The following is a 27959-nucleotide window of genomic DNA, read 5'->3' as shown; positions in this document are numbered from 1 at the left end:
ATTTGGGCATACACACTGAATATACTCTGATAGAATTTTGACTAAACACATGTGCAGCATCCTTCATTGAGTGAATGCTACTAAATACTTACATGAATATTTATATAATGGTGTAGTCATTCAGTTCCTTCTTCTTTGTCTTTTCATTACACACCAGCACAATTACCACATAATTAACATGAGAAAGTAGAATTACTCTCACTTAAATTCTAATTTCAGATAAATGCATTAAAGTTTATTCATTGTTTGTTATTGGGAGTTAGCTGTGTGTTCCATTTGGATTATTTTTTTCACTTTCTAAATATGATAGCCCTAGTTGAAGAAGAAATGTCTCTGGATATAGGCACGATTGTGAAATGTAGGTCTGACTAGAGAGTACAGTGAAAAGAGTGGCATTTAGTCTGACAAAATACTAAGGTTTTTAGTATAAGTGCTGGATTTTGTTGTTAGTTTGTTGTTTTCTTTTGTTTTTTAGTATCCATTACTTTTCTCCCTTTGGAAGTACATTACTAGAAACAAAGCTCAAAAATAGTGAAACTTCATATATTGTTAGGGATACACATGTGTGAATGCTTGATGAAACTTTGGGGGGCTCAAGACAGGGTAACCCTGGCTGTCCTCACTCTGTAGATGAAGCTGGCCACAAACTCAGAGATCCGCCTGTCTCTACCTCCTAAGTGTTGGTATTAAATGTGTGCGTCACCATGCCTGGCATGATGAAACTGTTTTTAGAAACCAAATATCAGGGAATTTTACCCTGTTTGACCCGTATTGGGTAGGGAAGCAAATAGAACATACAGAAGTGATCCTGGCAGGGCTGCTACTCAAGTGTCCAGGTAAAATGGGGGTCATAGGAGTTTATTCTCTATGTTATATTGGAAAATTACATGCACATGTTGATTATCCCTTATTTAAAATTCATGGGAACCAGAGCATTTTAGATTTAGGAATTTTTAGGAGTTGTTTTCATTTTTAGAAGATATTTTCTTATATATAATAAGATATCTTTGGAATGGGAACTGACTCTAAACATAAGATTTATTTATATGTCATATATGCCCTATGCACATAACTTGAAGGTAAAAATTTTATGGGATTTTTTATGTGCCTGCACAGTCACATGAAATTGGGTATCATTGTTGACACTGAAAATTTTTGAGTTTTGGAACATTTTGGATTTTCAGATTCAGGTGCTGAAGCTGCATATTCTAATATAGTCTTGTATATATCAAATAAAGAACAATAGCTTAAAGGTTTGAACATGGACTTCAATGAGAAAGTTAGCCTGTATAGAAAGGCTAACTTTGCATGTACTATACAAACTAAGTACAAAAAGAAAAGTTGAGGCCTCCACCAATTTCCCAGAGATCCTATCAGATAATGAATAAGTTTTAGAATGATTACTTAACTATTATAACATATAAATTAAACCCCTCTGGTATAAAGCTTTATTATTTGTTTTCATTATTCTATCTCTACTTTCAAAGCTCCACTTTGTGTTTTCACTTGGAAAAATTAATGGTTCAGGTGTGTTATGTCAAGTTAAAGGAGGGTTCTAGAGCATGTGGAACCATATAGTTAGTTCAAGTAACCTAGGTAAAAGTAGGATTCCTAGAACAAAAACCACACAATGACATCATTGCCATTTTAGTTTTATTTAAGTGATGTTCACTTAACAAAACTGCATAGCACACATTTCCTAGAGTGTATCCTCATTGTTAATTGAGTCCTGCCTGTGTTTGGACGGTCTGTAATAACTATCAAGAAGGACTGAAGGTACAGCTTAGTGGTAGATTGATGGTTTAGCATGTGCAAGGCTCTAGCTTCAGCCTCTAACACCACCATGTATGCACATGGATGCTTGCACACACATACAAGCCATTACCAGTTTCATGCATAAGGCTGAAGCATTGTTTATATTTAGTGTTTTAAAGCACTTTCGTTTTCTTTAGCCTTCTGTAAGTTCCCACTGTAGAAATAGCTAAAGGGCTATTCCAGTGAGCCTTTTAAACACCCTTTATCTCCTTACATACACTTGAGTGCCCCTCTTCTGTCTTTCTATGATATAATGTGTGTCTTTGGGTACAGTTATTATATATTAAAATTGTCTCATCATAGGTTTGCCTCACCTATTATATTGTGACCTCTCTATGAGCAAAGGCTGGGTCTTTCTTATCTTTGTTTTCTCCTTGTTGCCTAGCAATGCCTGACCTGTGGCAGACAACCAATAATGGTTTGTTGATTAAATGAAAGAACGCAAGAACCCAGCTTATCTAACACCTTAATTTTAAAAGTATGAAAACTGAGCTTTAGTGAGATTGTGACTTTTAAGAAATAAAAACAGGAAACCACAGAAGTCATCTGTCCCAACTTTCTATAAAGTCCTTGTTAAGGTTATCATGCAATTTCTGTTTGAATACTTTATCACAGAAGAAGCTCTAAACTCTGGTTGTTGATTAAGCTTATTAAGTTGAGAAAAAAAAGACTCTTCCACCTGGGAATTTCTGCTCTTAGTCCTTGTTTTGATATACAATGCTTCAAACATTTGAAGACAGGGTATTTTTGGTTTTTTGTTTTTGTTTTGTCTTCTCTGGGTTGATCATCCTTATTTCTTTATATCTTTTCACATGGGTTTCAAAACATTCGCCAAACTGGTTTCTCCTCTTTTATTCAATGTGCTTTTCTAAATGTTATTTCTCAGGTAGTACACAATGGTTTTCAATGTGCTCTTATCAGTGAGAATGTGCATACAATGTCCCCCATTCCTGTGTTCTGTTAAGTCAGTCTAGGATGACAATCATGCCACAGTTTTACCCAGTGTAAGCGATCAGCAGATAATATGTATGGTTTCACTTGGCATCTTATTAAACCAGGAATCCCTTATCATGCACTTTGTATTTATTCCTGTTACATTCCACTGTGCTAATATTTGATCTATTGTTCTAGTCCATTTGGATATTTTTTAGTCCTTCTAGCCAGTATGTTACCTGTCTGCTCCAACTTTGTCTCATCTGGAAATTTATAATATATGGTCAATGTATTTATCGAAAATATTAAGAATTTGAAGTAGATAGGAAATGAGTGTTTGTAGTGGTTTGGATAATAAATGTTCCCCATAGTTTCAGACATTAAAACATTTGATCCCCAGTTGGTAATGTTTAGGGAGGTTTAGGTGGTATAACCTTGCTAGAGGAAGTACGTCACTGGGGACAGACAGGCTTTGGAATCAAAGGCTTTACTTGCAGTTCACTCTGTCTGCTTCATGCTGGAGGTTTATGATTTGAACTGTCAGCTTCCTGCTCCTGCTGATGCCTGCTGCTTGCTGCCATGCTTTCCTGCCATGATGGCCTCTTATCCCAGATTTGTTCCTTCCATAAGTTGTCTTAGTCGTGGTGCTTGTATTAGCAACAGAAACCAAACTAGAACAGTGCTTTAATCTAGATTTTTATGTACAGTATTCCTTTGATATTCTCAGCCAAAACCCTATCTAAAAGGAAAACCAGGATAATCTTGCATGGTTGATTTCAGTGAATGCTTGCTGACTCTTAGTATACCTTTTTCCTTGCCAGGGGCGCTTAAACAGTTTAATAGTATGTGCCAGAAATTTGTTTGGGATTGATATGTAGTGAATATATCTATAATTTGTGCTATCTACCTGCTTTCCATTGTTGATTATTAGAGTGTTTTCTTTATGTTGTCCTCTTCCATTCCTCTTGGTTTTCCTGAAGGTTTCCATAGTGAATGAGCTGTGTAAATTCTCACATAGACTAAGAGATAATGTATGGTAAAGATGAACATTAGAACATCCTGGGACTTTATTCTTGAATGCTCTAGGTCCCAGTTTCCTCATTCTACAATTTGTTTATCTTCTCTTACTGTTAATGATGTTAATTGAAGAAATGATCCACATGTAAGCAAACCTGCATTTGCTTTTGTTGTTCTTGTTATGAATGTAGAGACAACCATCTTCTCATAGTTTTTGAAACGTTAGCATACTCTGTGCAACAAAACTTCTGACACTTTTCTTCAGCTTTTTTCTTTTCAACTTATCTCAGATATGTGCCCATTCCATCCTTCCAGACTCTCTTGAATATTTTTTTCTTTAAAGTATTTCTCATAATGTGCTTTCAACCTCCATGAGAGGGATTCATTCAAGTCTTCTTTCAGAGATGTCTGCAGACCTCACAAAGCAAGACTCCTGGAATTGCAACACCCAGAAAGCCTGTCTTTATCAGTCAATATAAGAACAATTAAGGACAATAAAGCTGATTTGGCATAATTTAATCCTGAAGCGGGAAAGCCTTAGTGATTCAGGTTTCACTACTGCGAGTAGCATTGCCAACCTGAAAATCAGCTTGTTCAGTAAAGACAAAATTGGATTAGAGAACAGCAGCTTAGCTTCCAATAAAAAGGAAGAGAAGACATACCCAGAACATGCTAGGGAACTCCAGATGCTATGTGAGGAACTGTAGGCTATCTTGGATGGTTTGATAAAAAGACAAATGAAAATAGAAAAGCTGTCTACCAAAAGAATTTGTGAACTAGAAAATTATCATTATGGAAAGGATACTAAAGGTGCTCCTCTGTTTCACATGTGGCCAGCAACCTATTTTATGAAATCTGCCAGCTCTCTGGCATATCCTCCTCAGCGTACCATTAGTGTGGAGTTGGCCCCTCACCAGACTATGACCTCATCCCGAGATGCCTGTCCTTGTAGCTGCACCTACAGGGAAAGGGACAGCAAGCTTACAGCTAGAACACATGATTCTGGAAACAGGACCAGGCCCTATGACTCCCCAGATACAACCAAGGCTAGACACTACTTGGACAGTCCCCTAGATGGGACCTGGCATTGCGTGCCTGAGCCAGGCACCTTTCTGATATGACCACCAGCCCTCTTAGGATCCTGGAATCACTCTACTAGTCCTTGCAGCCTCTCCAGGTTCCCTTTGTGCCTCACACCTACCTGTTGTGAAGCATTAAGTGAAATAAATGAGTTCCATAGGGAAATATTATTTCTTATGTTATTGTCATGATGATGTAATCAACAAAATCCAAACCATGTGAATTTCTACAAGATGAACAGCACAGTTTCTTTAGCACATGAATCACAAGAAATAATCATTAGCGGGAGAACCTACTGATTGGTTTAAAAAGACATCTCCACTGATGACTCAGTGGGTAAAAGATAGTGCCGTCAACCTTAGTTCAGTCTCCAGGAGGAAAGAGAGAACCAACTCCTGCAAATTGTCCTCTGACCTCCACACAGGCACTATGGTGTGCAAACACTCATCACTGCTCCACTAAATACATTATTTAAAAAATTGAGGCAATCTAAGAAATCTGGATGTGAGCTACATAAATCATTAGAAATTGTTTTTTATGATATGGTTATGGTTTTTATAGAAAAAAAATTTTATTTTATTTGTTTTTTTCTTTCATTTTTCTTTAAGAAATTTTCTACTTACTCCACATACTATCCACAGACCTCCCCCCTCCTTCCACCCCTCAGCCCTCTTTCCCAAGTCACCCCACATCCCCACATTCCCCAAATCGAGGTCTCCCATGGGGAGTCAGCAGAGCCCAGAACACTGAGCCTAGGCAGGTCCAAGCCCCTTCCCACTGCACTAAGGCTTTGCGAGGTGTTACAGATATTGTGGTTATGTTTTAATGAGAAGTCTTTATCTTTTTTAGATGCATATTGAAATGCTTAATGGATAAAAAGGAAATAGCTTCTGTCATTTTCTTCAAAATATCTGACAGAACGGAGAGAGGGGTGTTGATCTGTCATTGTTGAACATGGTCAGCATATATGGTGTAGCTTTACTGTATTCTAAATATTCTCCAAGTTTTGTGTATATTCTAAATATTTGTAATGAAAACTTGGAGATTCTCCCCCAAATATTTTTTTTCCGGAGCTGAGGACCAAACCCAGGGCCTTGTGCTTGCTAGGCAAGCGCTCTACCACTGAGCTAAATCCCCAACCTTGTCGCCCAAATATTTTTATTGTCATATAGATAGTTATTTCCAGGTTCAGTTCCAAAACTTGCTCTGATTATAACTTACATATTCTTCTAGTGTATGGCTAAAATTAGAGCCCTTTTACTTGTAGATTGATATCATATTCACTCTTTAGTTTCTGGGACCCAGTCTCAGGCCTTGCCTAAGAAGTTGATATTGTTTCCAGATAAATCAAAGCTTTAATAAATGGTTCAAGTTTCAACTTGTTGGTTACCTAACCACGTGAAACCATAAATGGTCGTATGAATTATTAAAGTAAATTTTGAGGGTGGGTGGTTTGTTGGAAACAGCAAAGAAACTATTCACACCATCCCTAGTTCTAGCTAGGCTCGGTTGGTTTGTGATGGGAATTGAACCCAGGACCTCACACACGCTTAATATGCACTCTACCATTAACTTAATAACCCAAGCCTTTTGACCTTAGCCTGAGTTCTAGGATGGCAGGGACAGTGTCTATTTTGTTTCCTACTTTATACTCAATGCTTGGCAAGCACCATGCTATTTGATGTTAAATGAAGTAATTTAATCTTTTTGTGTTATTTTTCTCACTTAAAAAATTAGGTAATTGTAAGCATGTTCAGCCTGTGGCTATGGACTGCATGTATCTCATGATGTCTATGAATGTGGACCAATACCTATGTAGATGACAACATCATACCACAATGACAAAAGATTGAACACTTCTGGAAATGAATCGTTTGAATTTTTTCTGAAACAACCTTTTGTGCGTGATGTGTGTGTGTGTGTGTGTGTGTGTGTGTGTGTGTGTGTGTGTGTGTGTGTGTGTGTATACAGGGATGCTGTGGTAAGCATGTGGAGGTAAGAAGACAACACTGTAGAGTTGGTTCTCTCCTTCCACCTATACATGGGTCCTAGGGATTGAACTCAGGTCTTCAGGCCTGTAATGCAACTGTCTTTAACACATAAGCAGTCTCACTGGCCTTGGAAATGATTCTTATGATACCTTCAAACACTAAAAAAAAAATTTGCCTCGAGACTAATTTTTAAAATCTGAGATTTTGAAATATATTGCTGTAATTCCTTTTATACTTGGTAGCATCATAGGTGGTATGCTAACTCTTAAAATTTGTATTAGTTCTTCAAGAGTTTTGTTCATGATTTGATCATATTCATCCTCTAATACTTCTCCTTTTCTATCCACTCAACTTTTTGTCTGTTCTTTTAAACACATCAAGACCAATTTCTGATACTCGAATGCTCTTAGATGTGTGGTGTTTCACTGGAGTATGCTTGACTTACAGGGGCTGTGCTCTTAGAGAAAATGGTTTCTCTCTCTTGCAGCAACTAACAGTTGCCAATAGCTCCATGACTAGGTGTAAGAGTTGGTGCCAAGTTCCCTTCTTCGCGATGGAATTTGGTATGGCTTGAGTTTACACAGATCTTATTGTGTATGTTGCCACAACCACTGAGTTCATATAAACAGCTGTCCCACTATATTCCTAAGGCACGTTTCTTATAGTCATCTACCACCTCTGGCTCTTACACTGTTTCTGACCCTTTTTGCACAGTGATCCCTGAGTCTTGATAGGAGGGGTACAATATTCCATTTTGGCTCAGCATCCTGAAGTCTTATATTCTCAGCACCTTGGTTGGTTGTGGTCTTGGTGTTAATCACCATCTACTGCAAATAGAATCTTCTTAGAGGAGGCTTGAGAGATGTATTGATCTGTGAGTATAATGTTAAGTCACTAGGAATTAGTATAGTACTATGCCAGTTTAGCAGAATTATAGTGGTAGGTTCCTCTGGGACCTATGACCTGTCTAGATATAGGTTCTGGTCTGATAATGGTGTCAAATATGAGTTTTACCTTGTAGAACAGGACTTAAAAATCTAATCAGAAAGTATCTGGTTACTCCCATGGTATTCATGCTGCTATGCACCAGTGGGCATGTCTTGCCAGGCCACTCATATATTGTAGTTCACAGGGTTCACAGCTGAGTAAGACTGATAATTACTTTTCTCTTCTGGAAGCATGCACACAGTACCTAGTGAAGGCTAGCCAGTAGAGGTGAAGCTTCCAGGTCAGCACCACCTTGGTTTCTCCATGTTCTATAACTCAAGGACGAGGTATCTTCAGCAATTCCATCTTACTGTAAAGTTCTGAATGGTAACCAAGAGCAAAGGCAATAGCCTGTAATGTTTCGGGGGGACTATGGGACCTCTCTAGCCAACAGTTCAAAAGAATTAACCCATTCATGGCACTGGCCTGTTTACGTGTTAGCCATTGTGTCTGGTATGGACATTGTTGCCCTGTTATAGTGTAGCTCCGATTTAACTCTTTGTGTGTTATGTGTATGTGTGTATTAGGAAGATTGTGTAGTAGTAATTTTCCATATGACTTTTAAAAGTGTTTTTTGTTATTTTCCTTTCACATACTTCCTCCTCTCTCCTGTCTTGTGCTCTCCCACCCCAATTTAACCTTTTTCCATTCCATTATCACATTTTAACTTTTTTTTTTAATCCTTTTATTTTATTTTACAATACCATTCAGTTCTACATAACAGCCACAGATTCCCTTGTTCTCCCCCTTCCTGTCCCCCTCCCCTTCCCCCCAGCCCACCCCCCATTCCCACCTCCTCCAGGGCAAAGCCTCCCCCGAAGACTGAGATTGACCTGGTAGACTCAGTCCAGGCAGGTCCAGTCCCCTCCTCCCAGATTGAGCCAAGCGTCCCTGCCTAAGTCCCAGGTTTCAAACAGCTAACTCCACATTTTAACTTTTTAAACCAGTGCATTCTGTCTCCCCCCATATGAAACCCCCTCCCCATGATTCCTTAGTAATTTCCTTACTTCTATGATCATTCCAGTTGAAACACAAATATCTGAAGGTTCAAATCTAGCATTCACAAATGAGAGAAAACATGGCATTTATCTTTCTGGATCTGGATTACCTCTCTCAGAATGATTGTTTCTAGTTCCATTCATTTACCTGTGAATGTCATAATTTCATCTTTCTTTATAACTGAATAATATTCCATTGTGTAAATGTACCACATTTACATTATCTATTCATCAGCTTATGGACATCTAGACTGTTTCTATATTGTAAGTAAAGCAGCAATGAATGTGAATGACCTGGTATCTCTAGAGTAGGCTATGGAGTCCTTTGGGTATATACCCAGGAGTGGTATAGTTGGATCATGTGGTAGGTCTATTTTTAGTTTTTTGAGGAACTGATTTCCACAGTTGCTGCTCCAGTTTGTATTTCCACCAGCAGTGAATAAGTGTTTCCCATTCCCCACTAACTATGATAGCAAAACAAATGACGGTTGTTATATCTAAATCTCTGGAACAATAACCTGGTTCTCTTTTATTATATTCTTTGAGGGTGTGCTAGAGATCTAACTCAGTCTGTGTACACTAGGCACGTATAATATTTGGGAAATAATTTATTGTTATTAAAGGAAGTAAATACTGTTCTCAACACACAAGAGAGTCAGGTTTAGCAAGTTCTAAAGTCCATCTTTAAGAGAATTAGTAAAAGTTGCTTTGCTTACATGTTTGCACCTTTTACTGCAGTTTTGTTTGGTTTTACAACCTGTACAGTCTTTGAACATCTTTTATATAAGTTGCAGATATTGTCATCAAATCCAAATCCCAGAGATTAGACATCTATGCTTGGATGTAATGAACTTATTATATATATTTTCTTTGTACACTTGGAGGTTATTAGTAAATTAGGTTAGAAATCATAAGAGAAAAATAATTTCTCCAGTATTCTACAAAACACAAGAGCAATGTGTTAAAGTTGTATAATTTTTTTAAATGACTGTAATGCAGATAGTAAAATACATTCTGACTGTAGCCACCAATATGCTGCCTGTAAAAAGAAACTCATGATCAAAATACTAAGCAGATTAAAGAAACTAGAGAAAATATATAATGCATAATTTTATATTCAAACATAATTTTGTTATGTATAACTGTCTATAGTATAAACTGTAGCTAGTGTGCAAAAATAAGTTTCTCATAGAAAAATTTATAGCTAGCATGGAGGTGCATGAGAGGCTGATGAAGAAGTATTGCTTGAGCTCAGGACTTTGCAGATAATCTTGACAATACACTGAGAGTCTATCTCAGAAATATAAAAGCAAGTTATAATGAATAAAACCTTTATATTCAAATCCTAAGTGAAAGCCACTCTACTTTTTTGCTATTTTTACATGAAAACCATGGTTTTTTTTCCCTTTTTAGTAAAACCCAATATTTGTTTAAAGCACTTTTATTTTGAAGCTGTTTCAGAAATTGCTTTTTTTCATGTTTATAGCTAAACACATTAATAGACACTGCTTTCAATATGCTGAAAAATAAAATTTTTATTATGTGCATTGATTCAGTAACTATTTTGTATTTGACTATAAAAGCACAAATAACAACAACAGTGATATACAAATAAGATTACATTAAACTTAGAAGCTACTGAACAGGAAAAGAAACAGCTAACAGGAGGAAAATAAAGTATGCACTGGGATCAAATATCTGCACACCTTATATTTTATAAAGAGTTAATATCTATAATATATCAGAAACTCAAACAACTCAAGCAAGAAAACAGTTAAAATGGGCAGGGGAACATGACTTGGTGGTTAAGAACACTGGTTACTCTTCCAGAGGACCCTGGTTCAATCCCAGCATCCATATGATTGCTTATAATCACCTGTAACTCCAGTTCCAGGGCATCTGACACCTTCTGCTGAGGGTACCAGGTACACGCTGGGTATACAGACATAAGTGTAGGCAAAATACCCATACATATGAAATCATAAAACAGTTGTTTTAAATGGACAAAGAGACATGACTGTAATTCCAGTACTCGGGAGGTTGAAGCAGGAGGATCAGGAGTTCTAGTTCATCCTCAGCTACTAGTGAGTTTGAGGTAGCCTATTCTGCCTGCAATCCTGTCTCTGCACCTAAAATAAACAAACACCTGAAATGGCAGTTTTCAAAACCAGACACCGGGATAAGGGAACCAGTATATGAACTGCTCAACACCATTCATCATAAAGGCTATGCAAAAATCATGAGATACCTGTTAGGACTGTTGTCAAAAAATAGGTAAGTGGTAAGAATTTGGTCCATTGTGAATTGTTGGTAGGGATATAAATTAGTATAGACATTACAGAAACCAGTATACAGGTTTCTCAACTAGAAATAGAACTGCCGTATGAACTAGTAATTCTGCTTGTAGATATGTAGCCAAAGAACATGAAATCAGTAGTCCAAGTAATATTTGAATTCCCATGTTTACTCTGGCATTATTCATAACCAAGATACAAAAGCAAGATGAATGTTTATCAGAGGCTGAGTGTATAAAGAAAATGTGTTATGTATGCACAAGAGAATATTATTCTGTCATAAAAGAAGAACATTCTGTGATGATCAACCTAAAAGATATTGTATTAAGTCAAACAAGCCAGGCACAAAAAGTCAAAGGCTTTATGATCTCACTTATTTATGCAATCTAAAATAAGTTGTATCTGCAGAAATAGAAAGTAGAGTGGTGGTTATTGGGTGCTGGAGAGGAGGAGCAGTATAGGAAGGCTTTTTCTAAAGGCTTACTTAGAAGGAATAAAGTTTAAGATCTATGGTATAACAAATGATAATAGCAAGTAATGTATATTTAAAAATTGCTGTGTTGGGTTGGGGATGTGGCTTAGTTGATAGAGTACTTTTAAAGTATGCACAAGGTGCTGGGTTCCGTCCCTAGCATCATATAAACTGGATGTTATGGTACATACATGTAACCCTAGCATTTAGGAGATAGAGGCAGGAGGACCAGAAGAGGTTCAAGGTCATTCTCAGCTATGTAGGGACTTCAAGGCCAGTCTGGGCTAAATGAGACCCTGTCTCCAAGTAAAATTGCTGTTGAGTATAAATTTCAAATGCTTTTAGAAAAAAATGGTGAATATGTAAACTGACAGGGTAATTATCTTGATTTAATCATATATATCAAAATGTTTCATTGTTCCCAATAATTAGTAACATCGTCAATTTCTTTTTTTTAGACAGTCTCATGGAAAGTTGGCCAAACAAGACCACTTCCTTTGTCCCAGATCTCTCTGAAATGTTTGTAGATGTGACATAGTGTCTTCGCTTATGTACTATAATATAAAACTGTGTGTGTCACATAAAGAACATGCTTTACACATATGAACAGATACTTATACCTTTCTTCATCTGCTTTCTAAGTGGAATGTGTTCTGCCTATACCAGCATACTGTTTGCTTTTATTAGTATGTTCATAGGATGATATTGAACTTCTAATCTGGTCTGGCCATTAGGGTGAAATAAGTAAGGTTAATCTGGTAAAATTATTATAAAGATATGTTTTGTTTGATAATTTACAGTATTTTTATTATGATGTCTTCCTGGGAATAAATTAGAAAAATAAAGTTTGGGCTTTCGTAATATTAAAAAAGCTTCCTAAAATCCCAGAAACTCTACAGATCCTTGCTAAGATCTTATAGCTAGTTGATGGTGGAAGAAAGAGAGTAACATTTTTGTGACCATCTAGTCCTCTATTTTTCCCTCCCATCCCTAAGCCTGACCTCAGTAGTTGTTTTTGTAGACATGTACTCTCTCTGAAATCATGTTTTATCTTCACTTTGAAATCAGAGACTGAGATATGTAGAAGCGCTGAGTGGTCCCAGGATACTGAAGATTAGTAGCACACTTATCGGGCAGGTACTTCTTCACTAATGACAATTCTCAGATAGAGCTGAATGGAAGAAATAAGCATTTTAAAAGCCCTTGAACAATTGAAAAAGTGCCACAGAGTGCAAAATAAAATCATAAAGTCTCTTTGGCAACATCCCCGAATCCCTATTCTTCTTTGACCTTGCAATTACAGTTTTTAAAAACCTGGCTTCTCTGTTCAGCACAGATAAGAAGCAAAATTAGAAAGGCAAGAAAGCTTTTAAGCATAGGAACATGGCCAGCTGTAGGAAGTGACCACTTAAGGTGAGGAAGAAAGAAAACTCTAAAACACAGATATTCCAAGCCTAGAATCTTGGGCATGAAAGCAAATAAATCCCCCGTATTTTATCGCCTACAGGAGGGCATTATTATATTAAAATATTATGTTTGAGCATACTAATTAAGGGGTGATTACATATCTTTTATTTAAAGAGGTATTTCTAAGTGACAGATACTAAAACTGCAAGGATTACTCATATATTTATATACGTGAGACTTTATGTTCAAACAACCATTAAAAGACAATGGTTATGAAAATGCAGTAGGTGGTGCTGTGCATGAGCAACAAAGTGAAGGCAATTAATGCTGCTTCTTGAGTTGGACTAAACTTGTTTAAGGCTTTGAATTCTGACTGGCTCTTAACAGCTACAATAACTGCCTAATTGACATGCTGTAGCCTGGGAATGAAGTAAAGAAAGGTTCATATGTAAAATCTCCAGAGAAATGAAACCTTTGGATCTTCAACTTTTGCAGTGTTGAAGGCCTTGCCCAGAAAGGAGGCAATATACTAAAGCCTGGAGTCAGGCTGCCTAAGGTCACATTCCAGCCTGTGCATTTTAAAGATAGAATTTAAATGATTGAGTCTGATCCAAGTTAGACTTTTGCTCTGTGAAAATAATATAATTAGTAGGAGAGTTTTGATGACTAAAAATGTTCAAGCATGCAAGCATTGTTCTGGCACATATGTGATAAATCATGGCCATTGATTTATAAAGCCCACTTGGAGTGGATATAAACCATGATGTTTGCTACTATTTATTTGTTTGTTTGATTATTATTTATGTTTGTGTGAATGTATGCCACATGTGTGTGAGTGCCTGCAGAAGCCAGAAAAGTGTATTGAGTTCCATGGAGCTTGAGTTACAGGTAGTTTTGAGCTAGTGGGTGCTGAGAACTGAACTCAGTCTTCTACAAGAGCAGCAAGCACCCTTAACCATTGAGCAATCTCTGCAGTCCCCTGTTGGCTGCTTTTTATGCTGGAATGAATTGTTCTTTTCTCATTTTGGCACATAACAAAGGTCATTTACAAGTTAAATGTGTTTTTTACTTTTTACTAGGCACTGAAGTTCTATAAATAGATCAGAAATGTTTAACAAAAGAATTCTAGCCTTACATACTACCCTGATAAAAAACAGTTTCAAACTTAACACTTTAGAAGAAACCATGGTAGTTTGAAATACATTGTTACCCACCAAACTCTTAACGACATTATACTTAAAAGTATGCTTCAAACATGAGTGGTTTTGGTTACCAGATTTTTGTTTAATATCACTTATTGGTAAGATTTCATTTGAATCACCACCTCAGTATACTCTGGCTTTTTTCGCTCTTTTTCAATGAGCTGGAGCTTTATAGGCTGTAGAGTACCCTTTTTGTGTCCAGAAATAGTTTTTGGCTCCTCACTACTGATAGCTTCCAAAGTACCATGGAAAAATGTGGAGTAATTCAAAGTTGCTAAAGAAACTACCATGCACTGTGTATGTCTTCATGCACCCTGACTTAATCCTCATATCAGTCCAAGGGAGATATTTTTGCCCCCTTTTGCAGAGGACAAAACAGCACCTTTAAGAAACTGAATCAGCTGGGCAGTAGTGGCGCACGCCTTTAATCCCAGCACTTGGGAGGCAGAGCCAGGCGGATCTCAGTGAGTTCGAGGCCAGCCTGGGCTACCAAATGAGCTCCAGGAAAGGCGCAAAGCTACGCAGAGAAACCCTGTCTCGAAAAACAAAAAAACAAAAAAACAAAAAACAACAAAAAAAAAGAAACTGAATCATTAAATGATTTGATCACATACGTGGGGTATCATTAAACAGTGTTCAAGTGAAGTTAGCCTGCTTAAAAGACTGTTTTACTATGTCCCTTGTCTTTAAAAAGGAAGTAATTACTCTGCATAATCTGGAATATCTCCATTAATGTCAACAACTGGCCAATAACTTAGACATTAAATCAACAACCAGAAACCTATTACATACAAGAGCTAAGAATATCTTCCTTTCTAGGGGATGCAACCAGCTAAAGAACCTGGCCAAATTTCTCCAGGTGTAAGGATCCTGAGATGAACAGAATTTCTTCCCTTCTCTCCTTCATATGGGGTTTAGTATTTTTTGTTTTGTTTTTAAACAACATTGCTTTTACTATTGTAGGTCTGCACTTCCCCTTCGTTGTCCTTCAGAATTCAAGGTTCATGGAGATTTGAGCTTTTTAAGGTCTTTGTTTTCTTTTGGATTGTACTTGTTTGTTTTAGACATCTATTTGTATAGAATTGATCTTTATTTCTTTCTTTGGAAATTAGAATAGCCTTAATTATAACTAACATTCTATATGCAGGATTTTATTACACAGCAATATAGATTTGACTAGAGAACCAACCAATTGTCAAGATGCCAAGCATATGATCCCAGTACTCAGGAAACTGAGGCAGGAAAATCTTGAGTTTGGACTATGTATCAACTCCCTGTCTTAACAAAACAAAACCTGTTTTCATTTCTGGAAATTGCCCTTTGTTAACACAAATTTATTTTGACCAAAAGCACTGTTAGTTAGGTGGGCACTGTTTCTGACAGTTAATTTTGTGCTTTTTCTTTAGTAACCTTAAAAAAAATCAAGCTATAATTGTCTACTTCATCTTATCTCTAGTCCTAGCACAGAGTGGTATTCCAGAATATTTGTTCAGTGAAGAAACTAAGTGTTCTTTGAAAGTTATTTTGTTTCCTACTAAATTTTAAGTAGATCTTGAGGATTCCTGTAACAATATCATACCAAATTTGGCATATAAAGAATATAGTAGTTTGGTTTTTCTTATAAATACAACTTTGAGGAAAAGTCACCCAGTCTCTTAAACTGTTTTTCTATCTGTACAAAAACACTGTGATTAAATGGTTTTGGTTTGAAGCTGCCTTTCAACCCAAAGTTGTATCATCTGTGATAATTGCATTTTTTCAAATCCAGGAATGCTATGTAGCCCTAAGGAATAATAATTAGTGGCCATAAATATGTTCTCTCAATTATGCTTTGAAGCAAATATTAAACTGTTCTTACTTGTAAAATTAAACTGTTCTTACTGGGAAAAACCAAAAAAGTAAGGAAGAAATCAGTGAAAATAATTAGTGAGAAATTATTTTTGAAATTATTGTATCTAGAGTAGTCTATATATAAGGATAGAATATTTTATTAATTTATTGTTATTTTTTCTTTTATTGAGAATAGATTCTTTTCTTACATAATATATCCTGATTATGGCTTCCCCTACCTCTGTTCCTCTCAGTTCCTTCCCACCTCCCCTCTCATCCATATCTACTCCCTTTCTGTCTCTCATTAGAAAAGAACAGCTCTATAAGGGAAATATTAAAATATAATAAGATAAAACAACTATCACATTGAAGTTGGACAGGACAAGCCAACAGAAGGAAAAGAGCGCAAGAGAAGGCACAAGAATCAGAGAGCCACTCGTTAGCAACTCAGGAATCCCATAAAAACACTAAACTGGAAGCAGTAATATATACACGGAGAACCTGATACAGACCTGTGCGGACTCTGTATATGCTGCTTCAGTCTGTCAATTCATAGGAGCTTTGCTCGTGTTGATTTACAGGGTCATGTCTGGTGTCCACCATCCGCTCTGGCTCTTTCTGCCTCCTCCTTTGTGGGGTTCCCTGAGTGGAGGTATTTGATAGAGACAATCCATTTAGGGATAAGTGTTCCAGGGTTTCTCACTCTGTGTCTGACTGTGAGTCTCTGTATTTATTCCCATCTACTGTAGGAGCAAGCTTCTCTGATTGTAGCTGAACAAGGCACTGACTTTTGAGTATAGCAGAATGTCATTAGGAGTTATTTTATCACTACATGTTTTTATTTTTTTAGACCTGTAGTATTTGGTTTTACCCCAGGTAAGGGTAGAGTTTTGCTCCAGTAGAAAAACTGAAGTCAAAACGAAAATCATTCCTCTTTCCAAAATCAGTATGTATAATGCATATGAAAATTTTGAACCATGTTAGAAACCAAAGAAGTGCAACATAGGACAAAAATAATATGTACACTTGATTATCGAATTGACAAATATTGCAAATGGCACTCCTTTTCGGCAAAGATATTAAACTGGCATTCTTAAAGCAGTGAGAGCATAAATTGGTGTGATTGTTCTGGATAGCAGTCTGAAAACTTCCTGCAAATTTGAATTTTTTATACTTTTGACCCACAATTTCACATTTAGAATAACCATTTTGAGGAAGTTTATTGTGGAGTTGCACAGTTTCTTTTGTAGAAAGCTCCATATACTATATGTATATGAAGACAGATGGTAAGTAAGCTTATTAATAATTGCTTTAGCTTTCTTCCCTGATCTTTTGTTTTCCAGTAACAAAATATATACCTATTTTTTAATGCAAGCTTGTCTTTATTAGTATGTAGAAGTTTTTCTTATTTCTTCTAATACTGTCTTTTGTTTCTGAACAGATCTCCAGAAAAAGTTGGACTTTCATCAGTCAAGGTTAGTTGTGTTTTCTCAAAGATTTTGATATTTGTCACTTTCTTTCAACTGTTTTTTTAAGTTATTTTTTCCTTCAAAAACATTGTCATTATAGTCTAACTTAACAATTATTTAGATAATCCATAAATACCTATGTGAATATTGTGCTATAAGGACAGGTTTAAATATAATTTTTAGATTTTTCATTAATTTCTATTTGATTTATAATTTTAAAAATAAAAGAACACGATTAAAGGACCAAATATATAACTTAGTGATACAGTACTTACCTAGTATATACAAGGCCTTAGGTTCAGACCTTAGTATTTTAAAAAAGAAAAAATAGAATAACCAAAACACTTGTGTGCTTCTTATGAGCACATGTTTTGACACTATTAGTATAAATAAAAATTAATACTGGCCTTATTTCTAAGTAAAGAGATTTTCTATTGTGACAGTATATCATTGGTGGCCTTTTTTGTTTGTTTTTGTCATGCTGGGGATCAAACCTGGAACCTAGCACATGCTTGGTAAGAGCTCCATCACTGAGCTATATCTTAGTCCCTAAGAGATACCCATTTTAAATACAAGAATATCATCATGAAAATGTACTTATATTAAATGTATTATAAGTATTTATATATGTGTATTATATGATTTTTGTATGTATAATCTTGAACATTCTCTATATTTCAGATATATATGCATATGTATATGCATACATACATATACACATGCACCTTTAATGTACATTGGATACATTATAACAGTATATTTATATGGAACATTCTACAGAAGTAAAAATGAATTAATTATATATAATTGATATATATATTATATATAATGTACCAGAGTGTTGATTGGAGGTACAAGACACAGAAAAAATATGCACTGTGATTCCATTATGTTTAGTTCAAAAGCATACCAAAAAATAATATATTGTTTAGAAATATAATCGTGAGTTCTCCCTGAGTCCCTTGATTCAATCCCCCTAATACCCCATAAAATTGGGCATGATGGCTTATAGGCAAGGTTTTCTGTCCCACCAGCTAGCTCCCAATAATCACACAGAGACTTATTATTAATTATAAATGCTTGGCTGATAACTTAGGCTCATTGCTAACTAGCTCTTACCTCTTAAATTAACCCATATTTCTTATCTATGCTCTACCATGTGGTGGTACCTGTTTTCACCATAGCATGTTCATCTCCTGCTTTCTTTGCATATGGCTGGTGACCCCACCCTCTTTCTTCCCAGTGTTCTCTCAGTCTGGCTCTCCCACCTAACCACCTAACCTCTTCCTGCCTAGCTGTTGGCCAATTGGCTCTTTATTAAACCACTGAGAGCAATATGTGTGTGTGTGTGTACACACACACACACACACACACACACACACACAGTGTACAAAAGGATTATTCCACAGCAATGGCTCATGCCTATAATACCAGCATTAGAGATGTGAAAGCAGGAGAATAAAAAGTTCAATGTCATTGTTGTTAACATAGTGGATTTGATGCCATCTTGTTCTACATGAGGAAACATAAACATGGTCAAACTGGAAAGAAAGCAAAGCAATGATAAACAAAATTTAGGCTGTCATTTCTCAGGTGGAGATTATAAAGGAAAATGAGAATAAGTGCAAGAGACTTGAAAGCTCTTTCCTTTTTCTTAAAACTGGATGCTTAAGAAAGGTTCTATCATAGTTCTTCCTTGTATTTCATAAAAATATTTTATACTTAATATTTCCATGAAACATGTTTTAAAAGTAATACATATAAATGGTTTAAATGTCCATAGGGCAAAAGATACATGGTAGAAAGAGCCGTTCCTGCTATTCCTCATCCCCTACCTCCTAGTCTGAATATCTAGAAGTAATTGCTTTTTATGCTTGTAAGTTTTCAAAGCCACTTGGCTCTAAGGTATTTATAGGTTATAACAAATAGGTCTGGAGAATCTACTTTGTGCCAGTAATTAAAGACTGTCCTTACTTGACTAAAATTAGATAGCAAATGTACATATTTAGTAAATAAATATGAGATTGGGTTTTGTTCCCTTTTTATTTTTTTATTTCAAAGTAAGTATGGAGTCACAGGAAACTACAAATATAGTATGAAGAGGTCCTGTGTATCCTTCAGCCAGTTTCCCCAATGGTTATAACTTAATTATAGAACAGTATCAAAACCAGGAATTTAACATTGGTCTAGTGTGAATGTATAATCCTATATCAGTATTTTCTGTGTTTATTTCTGTGTAACCACTACAACCAAGCTGCAGAACTGTGTCATCAACATCTGCCTTCTGCTACCACTTTATATTTTACATGCTACCAACACCCCAAATCATCTCCAAATTTGTTTTCCATCGATGTAATTTTGTCATTTTGAAAGATAGTCTATAAATGAAATCATGTAATATATGCCCCTTTGAAATTAGCAGAAAGCATTGAGGTGGATCAGAATTGTATTTATCAGCATTGTGTTCATTTTCATTGCTTAGTATTGTACATACATGTTTATGTACTGAGGATATTGAGTATGTTTTATATATAGGTGTTATATCTACTAGTATCCTTTTTTAAAGATTTATTTTATGTATGCATTTCTGTGTGTGTATATACTACACAGAGGCTAGAAAGGGGCATTGAATCTCGTGGAGTTAGTGTTATAAACAGACAGTTGTGAGCCTCCCAAATATGGGTACAAATAACTGAACTCAGGTCCTGTGGAAAATCAGAAAGTGTTTTTCACTACCTACTTCTCTCCAGCTCCTCATCTACAAATATCTTTTTTTTTTTTTTTTTTTTTTGGTTTTTTGAGACAGGGTTTCTCTGTATAGCTCTGCGCCTTTCCTGGAACTCATTTGGTAGCCCAGGCTGGCCTTGAACTCACAGAGATCCACTTGGCTCTGCCTCCGAGGGCTGGGATTAAAGGCGTGCACCACCACCGCCCAGCACAAATATCTTAAGTGGTACAAATAAAGGTCCTGGTTTGTGGTAATTTTACAGTCTCCCATTATAGCTATCTGCAAAAGCACAAAAGGTCTTGGTTTTTATAGAACAGACTAGATGCCGAGTCTTACAAGAAAGTTGGAGGAAAGAGGACAAAATGAAGCAGACATGAGAGCATTGGTGCCTTCTGTAGAAGGTAGAAGTAGAAACAGAATAGAAAACATTACAAAAAGAAGATACAATTTGTGCTAGTGTTTGAAAACTGGGTGGTCACATGGGTAGATAGAGAACCACCAGCAAAATATTGTGTTAGGGAGCAGTATGAACTAATGTGTGAAGATATGGCATTTGCTGGAAGCACTGAAAACAGTAGTGTGACATCTATAGAAGTTTCAGTGGTAGAATGCTGGAAAACTAGACTTGATTGTTATGAACCTTAGATATTGAGCTAAGAACTCTAGCCTTTAAATTTTTGAAGCAGGATAGATGAGTCATTTTGTATATATCTTTCAGTTACTCTGGCTAGTGTGTTTTTGCTTTTGTTTTTTAGTTTTTTGTTTTGGTTGGGTTTTTGAGACAGGGTTTCTCTATGTAATGGCCATGGCTGTCCTGGAAACTGGAATTGTCTTTGTAGACCATACTGGTCTCAAATTCAGAAATGAGATCACCTGCCTCTAGAGTACTGGGATAAAAGGCATCACCATGCCCAGCTCTGGCTAGTGTTTTTGTTTGTTGGGTTTTGTGGACTTTTGTGGATTTGTTTATTACAAGGTCTTACTTTATAGCCCACGGTGGCCTTGAATTTGAGCTTATTCTGCCTCTGACAAAGAGACAATGGAAATAACATTGAAAGGAATGGATGGGTGGATATGATAGCCATTTAAAAATTTTATTTTCTCAGCGGAAAGTGAATGAAAGTCACATTTCTAACATTTTTGTAACTTTAATCTATTAAGTATCTCCCTCTTTACTAATAAAAAGCAGGAGTCAACAGAACTAATTTTTTATCACTTTTAAGATTATAATATAATTACAATAGTTCTCCCTTTCCTCCCTCCAAACCCTCCCATATATCCTTCCCTGCTCACTTTCACCTTTAACTTCATGACCTCTTTTTCTGAATTTCTTTTTATGTATTTACTATTTATAGCTTAATGTTCTATGTCCCAGGCTGTCCAGGAACTTACTATGTAGCCAAGGCTGGCCTTGTACTGCCATCAACCCCCCTGCCTTAGCCTCTGAAATGCTGAGATGACAGGTATGAAACATCACACCTGGCTCCTAGCTTAATGTTCTTTTATAGATAATAACAAATATTTCCTTGAGTATGCAGCAGTTTTGTACAAATTTGTACAAATTAATTGTGAATATGAATTTTTACAAACTTTTGTTGGGCATGTGTATTTTTTTTCTTCTATTGAAAATAGATTCTTGCTGGGCGGTGGTGGTCCACACCTTTAATCCCAGCACTCAGGAGGCAGAGTCAGGTGGATCTCTGTGAGTTCAAGGCCAGCCTGGTATGCAAAGCGAGATCAGGACAGGCATCAAAATTACACAGAAAAACCCTGTCTTAAAAAACCAATAATACCGCCGGGCGGTGGTGGCGCACGCCTTTAATCCCAGCACTCGGGAGGCAGAGGCAGGCGGATCTCTGTGAGTTCGAGGCCAACCTGGTCTACCAAGTGAGTTCCAGGAAAGGCGCAAAGCTACACAGAGAAACCCTGTCTCGAAAAAACCAAAAAAAAAAAAAAAAAAAAAAAAAAAAAAACCAATAATAGTAATAGTAATAATAATAATAATAATAGCCAGGCGGTGGTGGCACACGCCTTTAATCCCAGCAATCGGGAGGCAGAGCCAGGTGGATCTCTGTGAGTTCGAGGCCAGCCTGGTTTATAGAACGAGATCCAGGACAGGCACCAAAACTACACAGAAAAACTCTGTCACGAAAAACCAAAACAAACAAACAAACAAAATAGATTCTTTTCTCATACTATTTATCCTGATTACAGTTTCCCTTCCCTCTAGTCTTCAACCCAGTTCTTCCCCACCTCCTCTCCCATCTGGAACTACTCTCTTTCTATCTCTCATTAGAAAAAGATAGGCTTCGTTATGAACCAAAGGCTGAGGGGCCTCCAACTGAATCAGGCCCTCTGAATAGATCTCTGAAGTATTCGAAGGCCACCTGGCCAAACACCCTAATTGTCATGCTAGAAACCCCATCCAATGACTGAGGGAACCGGATGCAGAGATCCACGGTCAGGCCCTGAGTGGAGCTCCAGGAGTCCAATTGGTGAGAAAGAGGAGGGTTTGTATGAGCGAGAATTGTTGAGACCATGATTGGAAAAAGCACAGGGACAAATATACAAACAAAAGGAAACACATGAACTATGAACCAATAGCTGAGGAGCCCCCAACAGGATCAGGCCCTACGGATAAATAAGACAGTTGATTAGCTCGATCTGCTTGGGAGGCATCCAGGCAGTGGGACCGCGACCTGTGCTCAGTGCATGAACTGGCAGTTTGGAACCTGGGGTTTATACAGGGACACTTGGCTCAGCCTGGGAGGAGGGGACTGGACCTGCCTGGACTGAATCTACCAGGTTGAACTCAATCCTAGGGGGAGTCTTTGCCCTGGAGGAGATGGGAATGGGGGGTGGGCTGGGGGGAAGGCGGGGAGGTGGTGGTTGGGAACGGGGAGAACAAGGGAATTCGTGGCTGATATGTAAAATTAAATTTAATAAATAAATTTAAAAAATGAAAAGAAGATAGGCTTCTAAGAGATAACAAAATAAAATGTAGTAAGATAAAACAAAAAACATAACATCAAAGTATCAAAGTTGACACAGCAAACCAAGAAGCACAACAGAGATCCACTCAGGAGTCCCATTAAAACTACTAAACTGAAAGCTGTATTATATATACAAAGGACCTGGTACAGGCCCTGACTTGCTGCTTCAGTCTCTGAATTCATATGAGCTTTGCTCAGTTGATTTAGAGGACCTGTTTTCTTGGTGTCTTCCATCCCCTCTTGCTCTTACAGTCCTTCAGTCTCTTCATCTTCAGGGTTCCCTGAGTCCTAAGTAGAGGGATTTGATTGAGACATCCATCCCATTTAGAACTGTGTTCCAAGGCCTGGCTTGCCGCATAATGTATGGCTGAGGGTGTTGTGTTGTATGGCTGTGTGTTTGTTCCTATCTGCTGCAAGAGGGAGGTTCTCTGATGATGGATGAACAAGGCACTGATCTGTGAGTATGGCAGAATAGCATTAGGAGTCACTTTATCACTACTTTTTCTTTTTAAAACCAGTAGTATTTGATTTTACCCTAGTAAATCTGTGGGCTATCCAGTCTCTGGTTCTTGGTCACCTAAGCAGTATCACATAGGATTTCCATCTCCTGGAGTGGGCCTTAAGTCAAATCAGATGTTGCTTGACTATTCGCACAGGCTTTGTGCCACCATTGCTCTAGCATATTTTGCAGGCAGGGCAGCATTGTAGATCAAAGGTTTTGTGGATGGATTGGATTTTACGTTTCTCTTTTGGAAGCCTGCAGGGTACCTTCCCATACCAAAGACATTAGAACATGGGGATAAGGGTTCTATGTAGACACCAACTCGACCTCTCCATATGCGGTGAGTTGTGTGGGTGTTGTCTTCAGCAAAGAGTCCTTGCTGTCTGTTTAAGAAGAGCAACCTATTGTCTTAGTAATAGCGTGGTTGCTTGGGGATTTCCATGGGACCCCAAGAGATGACTAGTTGGGGCTTTGTCTCTCTCATTATTTGGAGACTTCATTAGGATTACCTTCATATATTTTTAGGACATTTTCACTGCACTAGGTTTTTCATACCACCAAATGCCCCTCAATTCTGGCTGTCTTTCCATGCATTCCTTCCCTCAACCACATCTTCCCTCCCTCTCCCCATCTGACCTTCCTGTTCCTGTCCAGTCATCCTGAGTGAGGTGACCCAGACACGGAAAGATAAATATAGTATGTGTTCACTTATATGTGGATATTAACCATTAAATAAATGATAACCAAGCTGCAGTCTGTAGCCACAGAGAGATTAGATATAGAGGAAGGGGTGGGAGGGCATGTGGATATTCCTGGGAGAGGAAAATAGGTCTCATGGGTGAACTGGGAGTGGGGAGCATGTGTATTAAAAGTGAAATGTTCAAGTCCTATATTGAAAGATCATAGAGAAAGTACAAGCAACTCTATTAGCCAACACAAGTGGAGCATAACTTCTACATGGATGACTAAAATCTGAGTCGTGAATTGTGCCTTTTACTAAAGGATGCTTCTGATATTGTCATAGATAGGGGCTAAAGAAATGACATGATATTGGGAAAGCTGGGCCTTAGTTTTATGTTTTAGTAAAGAACATGCCACCCCATAAGAAGATACTAAAGACTTCTCAAGTCTAGTTAACTTGGTGATGTTGTCTTGTCACATGCTTTACTTCCATTGCCTATCCTCCCAGCCTGACAGAGGTGTTTTCAAGAAGGATCTAGGTCTATATATAGTTAACTACTGTGGTTTTCTTTTAGTGAAAATTATAGTCGACTTATATATACTTAGAATTTACTAAGAAACGTTCTGATTGACTTCCCTTCCCTGGATATCAGGTCTTTTGAGTGGTACCATATGACACCTTTTAACTTGTGACTTAGCAGCTTGCTACCTTTCAAGTTCAAAGTTCAAAAGAGCTTTGTTAAGCTATATAAAATAGAAATGTAATCATTGGTTAGCAGGGTTTTTTTTTCCAGTGTAAGAGTGTTAACCTAGGATCTTTGTAAATACCAATTAAAACAAATCAAATTAGGACCTAGGAAGTTTTCATATATATTTTAATTAGCTTAAATGAAGAAATTTTCCACTAAATTGTGTTGTAAAATGCTTTTGATTTTTCCAGGTAATAAACAGTTGGAGGATAATTGAATTAAATACTTAAAATTGGTAGGATTGATGGTGCTATTGTGGTAACTTTTTTGTTGTGGTGATGGTTGTTTTTGTTTGTTTATTTGTTTGTTTTTTTGAGACGGGGTTTCTCTGTGTAGCTTTAGAGCATGTCCTGGAACTCACTCTGTAGACCAGATTGGCCTCGAACTCACAGAGACCCGCCTGCCTCTGCCTCCTGAGTGCTGGGATTAAAGGCGTGCGCCACCACTACTACCTGGTAACTATTGTGGTAACTATTCTTAAAGATGGCCTTTCAAATATTCTCCATCTTATCCAAGTTCTCTTACTAAATAGTTTTGATTAGATCTTCTTTAGTTTAAAACTAGGCTAGAGCTGAAAAGATTGCTCAGTGGTTAAGCACACTTGTTCTTACAGAGAACACAGGTTTGATTTCCAGCATGCTCATGGCAACTTGCAGCTATTAGTCCTCCAATTCCAGGGGATCAGGAATGCACACAGTGCACATATACACATGCAGGAAAAACAATAAACTTAAAAATAAGTAAATAAATAAATGCTTTTAAAAAGTATTTCCTTTTGCACAAGGAAGGCCTCTTCTCTACACAAAGAACTATAGAAAACTAAGAAATGCTGAGAGTGGAGCAGTCTTCACCAGGGAAGAGCACACCAGTTGGTTATTAAATGCTGAGCCCTAAAACCATACATACATAGAAGTAACATCATACAGAGTGAGCAGGTTATATTTAGGAATGCGTATCTATATGCATATGTGTATATAATAACAGCTAATGTAAAAGAGGTCATGAATTTGAAATAGCAAGCACGAGTATATGGCTGGGTTTGAAAGGAGGAAAGGGAAGGGGAAAATTAATTAATCTCAAAAATAAAAGGAAAAGAAGCACTTTATTTTAAAAAAGCAGGCTGGACATGTTGGCACCTGCTTTTAATCTCAGTGCTTGGGAGGCAGGGCCAGGTGGATCTCTGAGTTCAATTTGAGCTTGTTCTACACAGTGAATCCCAGACCAACCAGAGCTATATAGTGAGATGCTATTTCAAAAAATAAAATTTAAATCTAGAAATCAATTAAAGAATATGTGAACTTAAGTTACATATTTTAACCAAAGGAAAACCAGAATATACATTATTCAACATTCATTATTTAGCAGTGATTATTTAGTGCTGGACACTGTTTGAGATATTGGGTAAATAGCGGTAGACTCAAAAAGCAATGTCCCTGTTCTTGTGGTCGTTCTGGTAGTTCAAATGTAATTGGCCCCAGGAGCTCATAGAGAGTGGCACTGTAAGGAGGTGTGGCTTTGTTGGAGTAGGATTGCCTTGTTCAAGGAAGTGTGTCACTGTGGGGGCAGGCTTTGAGGTTTCCTATGCTCAAGATCCTGCCCACTGTCTCAGGCAACTTCCTGTTGCCTTCTGATCAAGATGTAGCAAGCACCATGTCTGCCTGCATGCTGCCATGCTCTCTGCCATGATGATAATGGACTGAACCTCTGAAACTGTAAGCAAGCTACCACAATGAAATGTTTTTCTTTTCTAAGAGTTGCCATGGTCGTGGTGTCTCTTCACAGCAATAAAAACCCTGGCTAAGACAGTCTAGTGGGATAAGAGAAAAACTAATCAAATAACAAAGCTCGTTTCAGATTCTCAACAGCAAAAAGGGCTGGAGAGATTGCTCAGTGGTTAGGAGTGCTTATTGCTCTTACAGAGAACCCAGGTGTGGGTCTCAGCACGCACATGGTGCTTCACAACCACTTATAACTCCTATTTCAGAGGATCCAGCAGCTCCTCTTAGGATCTTCATGGGCACTGCAGGCATGCAATGCATAAATGCACTCAGATATACATGTACAAAAATTAAATAAATAAATGTGTTTTTTCATTTTTAATTTAATTTTTACTTTTATTAAAAAATTTTTCACACAATATATTTTGATCCCAGTTTCCCTTCCCCCAGCTCCTTCCAGATCCTCCCTTCCTCCCAGATTCTTCCACCTCCCTACCCACCTAACTCTATGCACTTTTTCTCTCTCTTTAGAAAACAAAAAAACAAACCAAAGTACAAACACACACACATACACACACACACACACACACAAAACCAAAATCCATAAAAACACAAAATTAGTAAGCCATATTATACAAATGAAAGGCCAGCAAAACAAAAAAAGTCCAAACAAAACAATATGAGACAAAAAGTCTACAAAAATACCACTGAGTTCAGTTTGTGTTGGCCATCAACCGCTGGGCATAGAATCTGCCTTTATGTGTAGTAAATATACCCAGTGAGACTCCATTTGGAGAGAACTGATTTTTTTGTGTGAGTAGTTGTTAATATAGCTTCTTGGGTTTGGGATGGAATGTTGTGTCTACTTCCCCCCTCAGTGCTGTACATTGTCCAGTTGTGTATCTCTATGTTAGTTACCACCTACTACAAGAGGAAACTTTTCTAGTGATGGTTGATCAAGGCATCTGACGAGCCTATGCAGGCCCTCTGCTTGCTACCACAGACTCTGTGAATCCATATGTGCATCACTCCCATTGTGTCTGGAAGACACTATTTCCACGGAGTCCTCCATCAGCTCTGGCTCTTACAATCT

The 27959-nt window shown here is 37.3% G+C and overlaps 1 protein-coding gene across 5 annotated transcripts in view; it reads left to right on the top strand.

Moving 5' to 3' along the window:
• The window catches only part of Wdr44 (WD repeat domain 44), a 99959-nt gene that overhangs the window by 21201 nt on the left and 50799 nt on the right, over positions 1 to 27959 (top strand). For all 5 annotated transcript variants that reach the window (XM_042268905.2, XM_042268906.2, XM_006992964.4 and 2 more), the window contains one exon: positions 17468 to 17501. In XM_042268905.2, the coding sequence (XP_042124839.1) occupies positions 17468 to 17501 (34 nt within the window). The remainder of the gene's footprint in view (positions 1 to 17467; positions 17502 to 27959) is intronic.

The sequence above is a fragment of the Peromyscus maniculatus genome, chromosome X (genome assembly GCF_049852395.1).
Source record: "Peromyscus maniculatus bairdii isolate BWxNUB_F1_BW_parent chromosome X, HU_Pman_BW_mat_3.1, whole genome shotgun sequence".
NCBI lineage: Eukaryota > Metazoa > Chordata > Mammalia > Rodentia > Cricetidae > Peromyscus > Peromyscus maniculatus.
The sequence above is the reverse complement of the archived record's forward strand: the minus strand, read 5'-3'. Positions and strand labels throughout refer to the sequence as shown.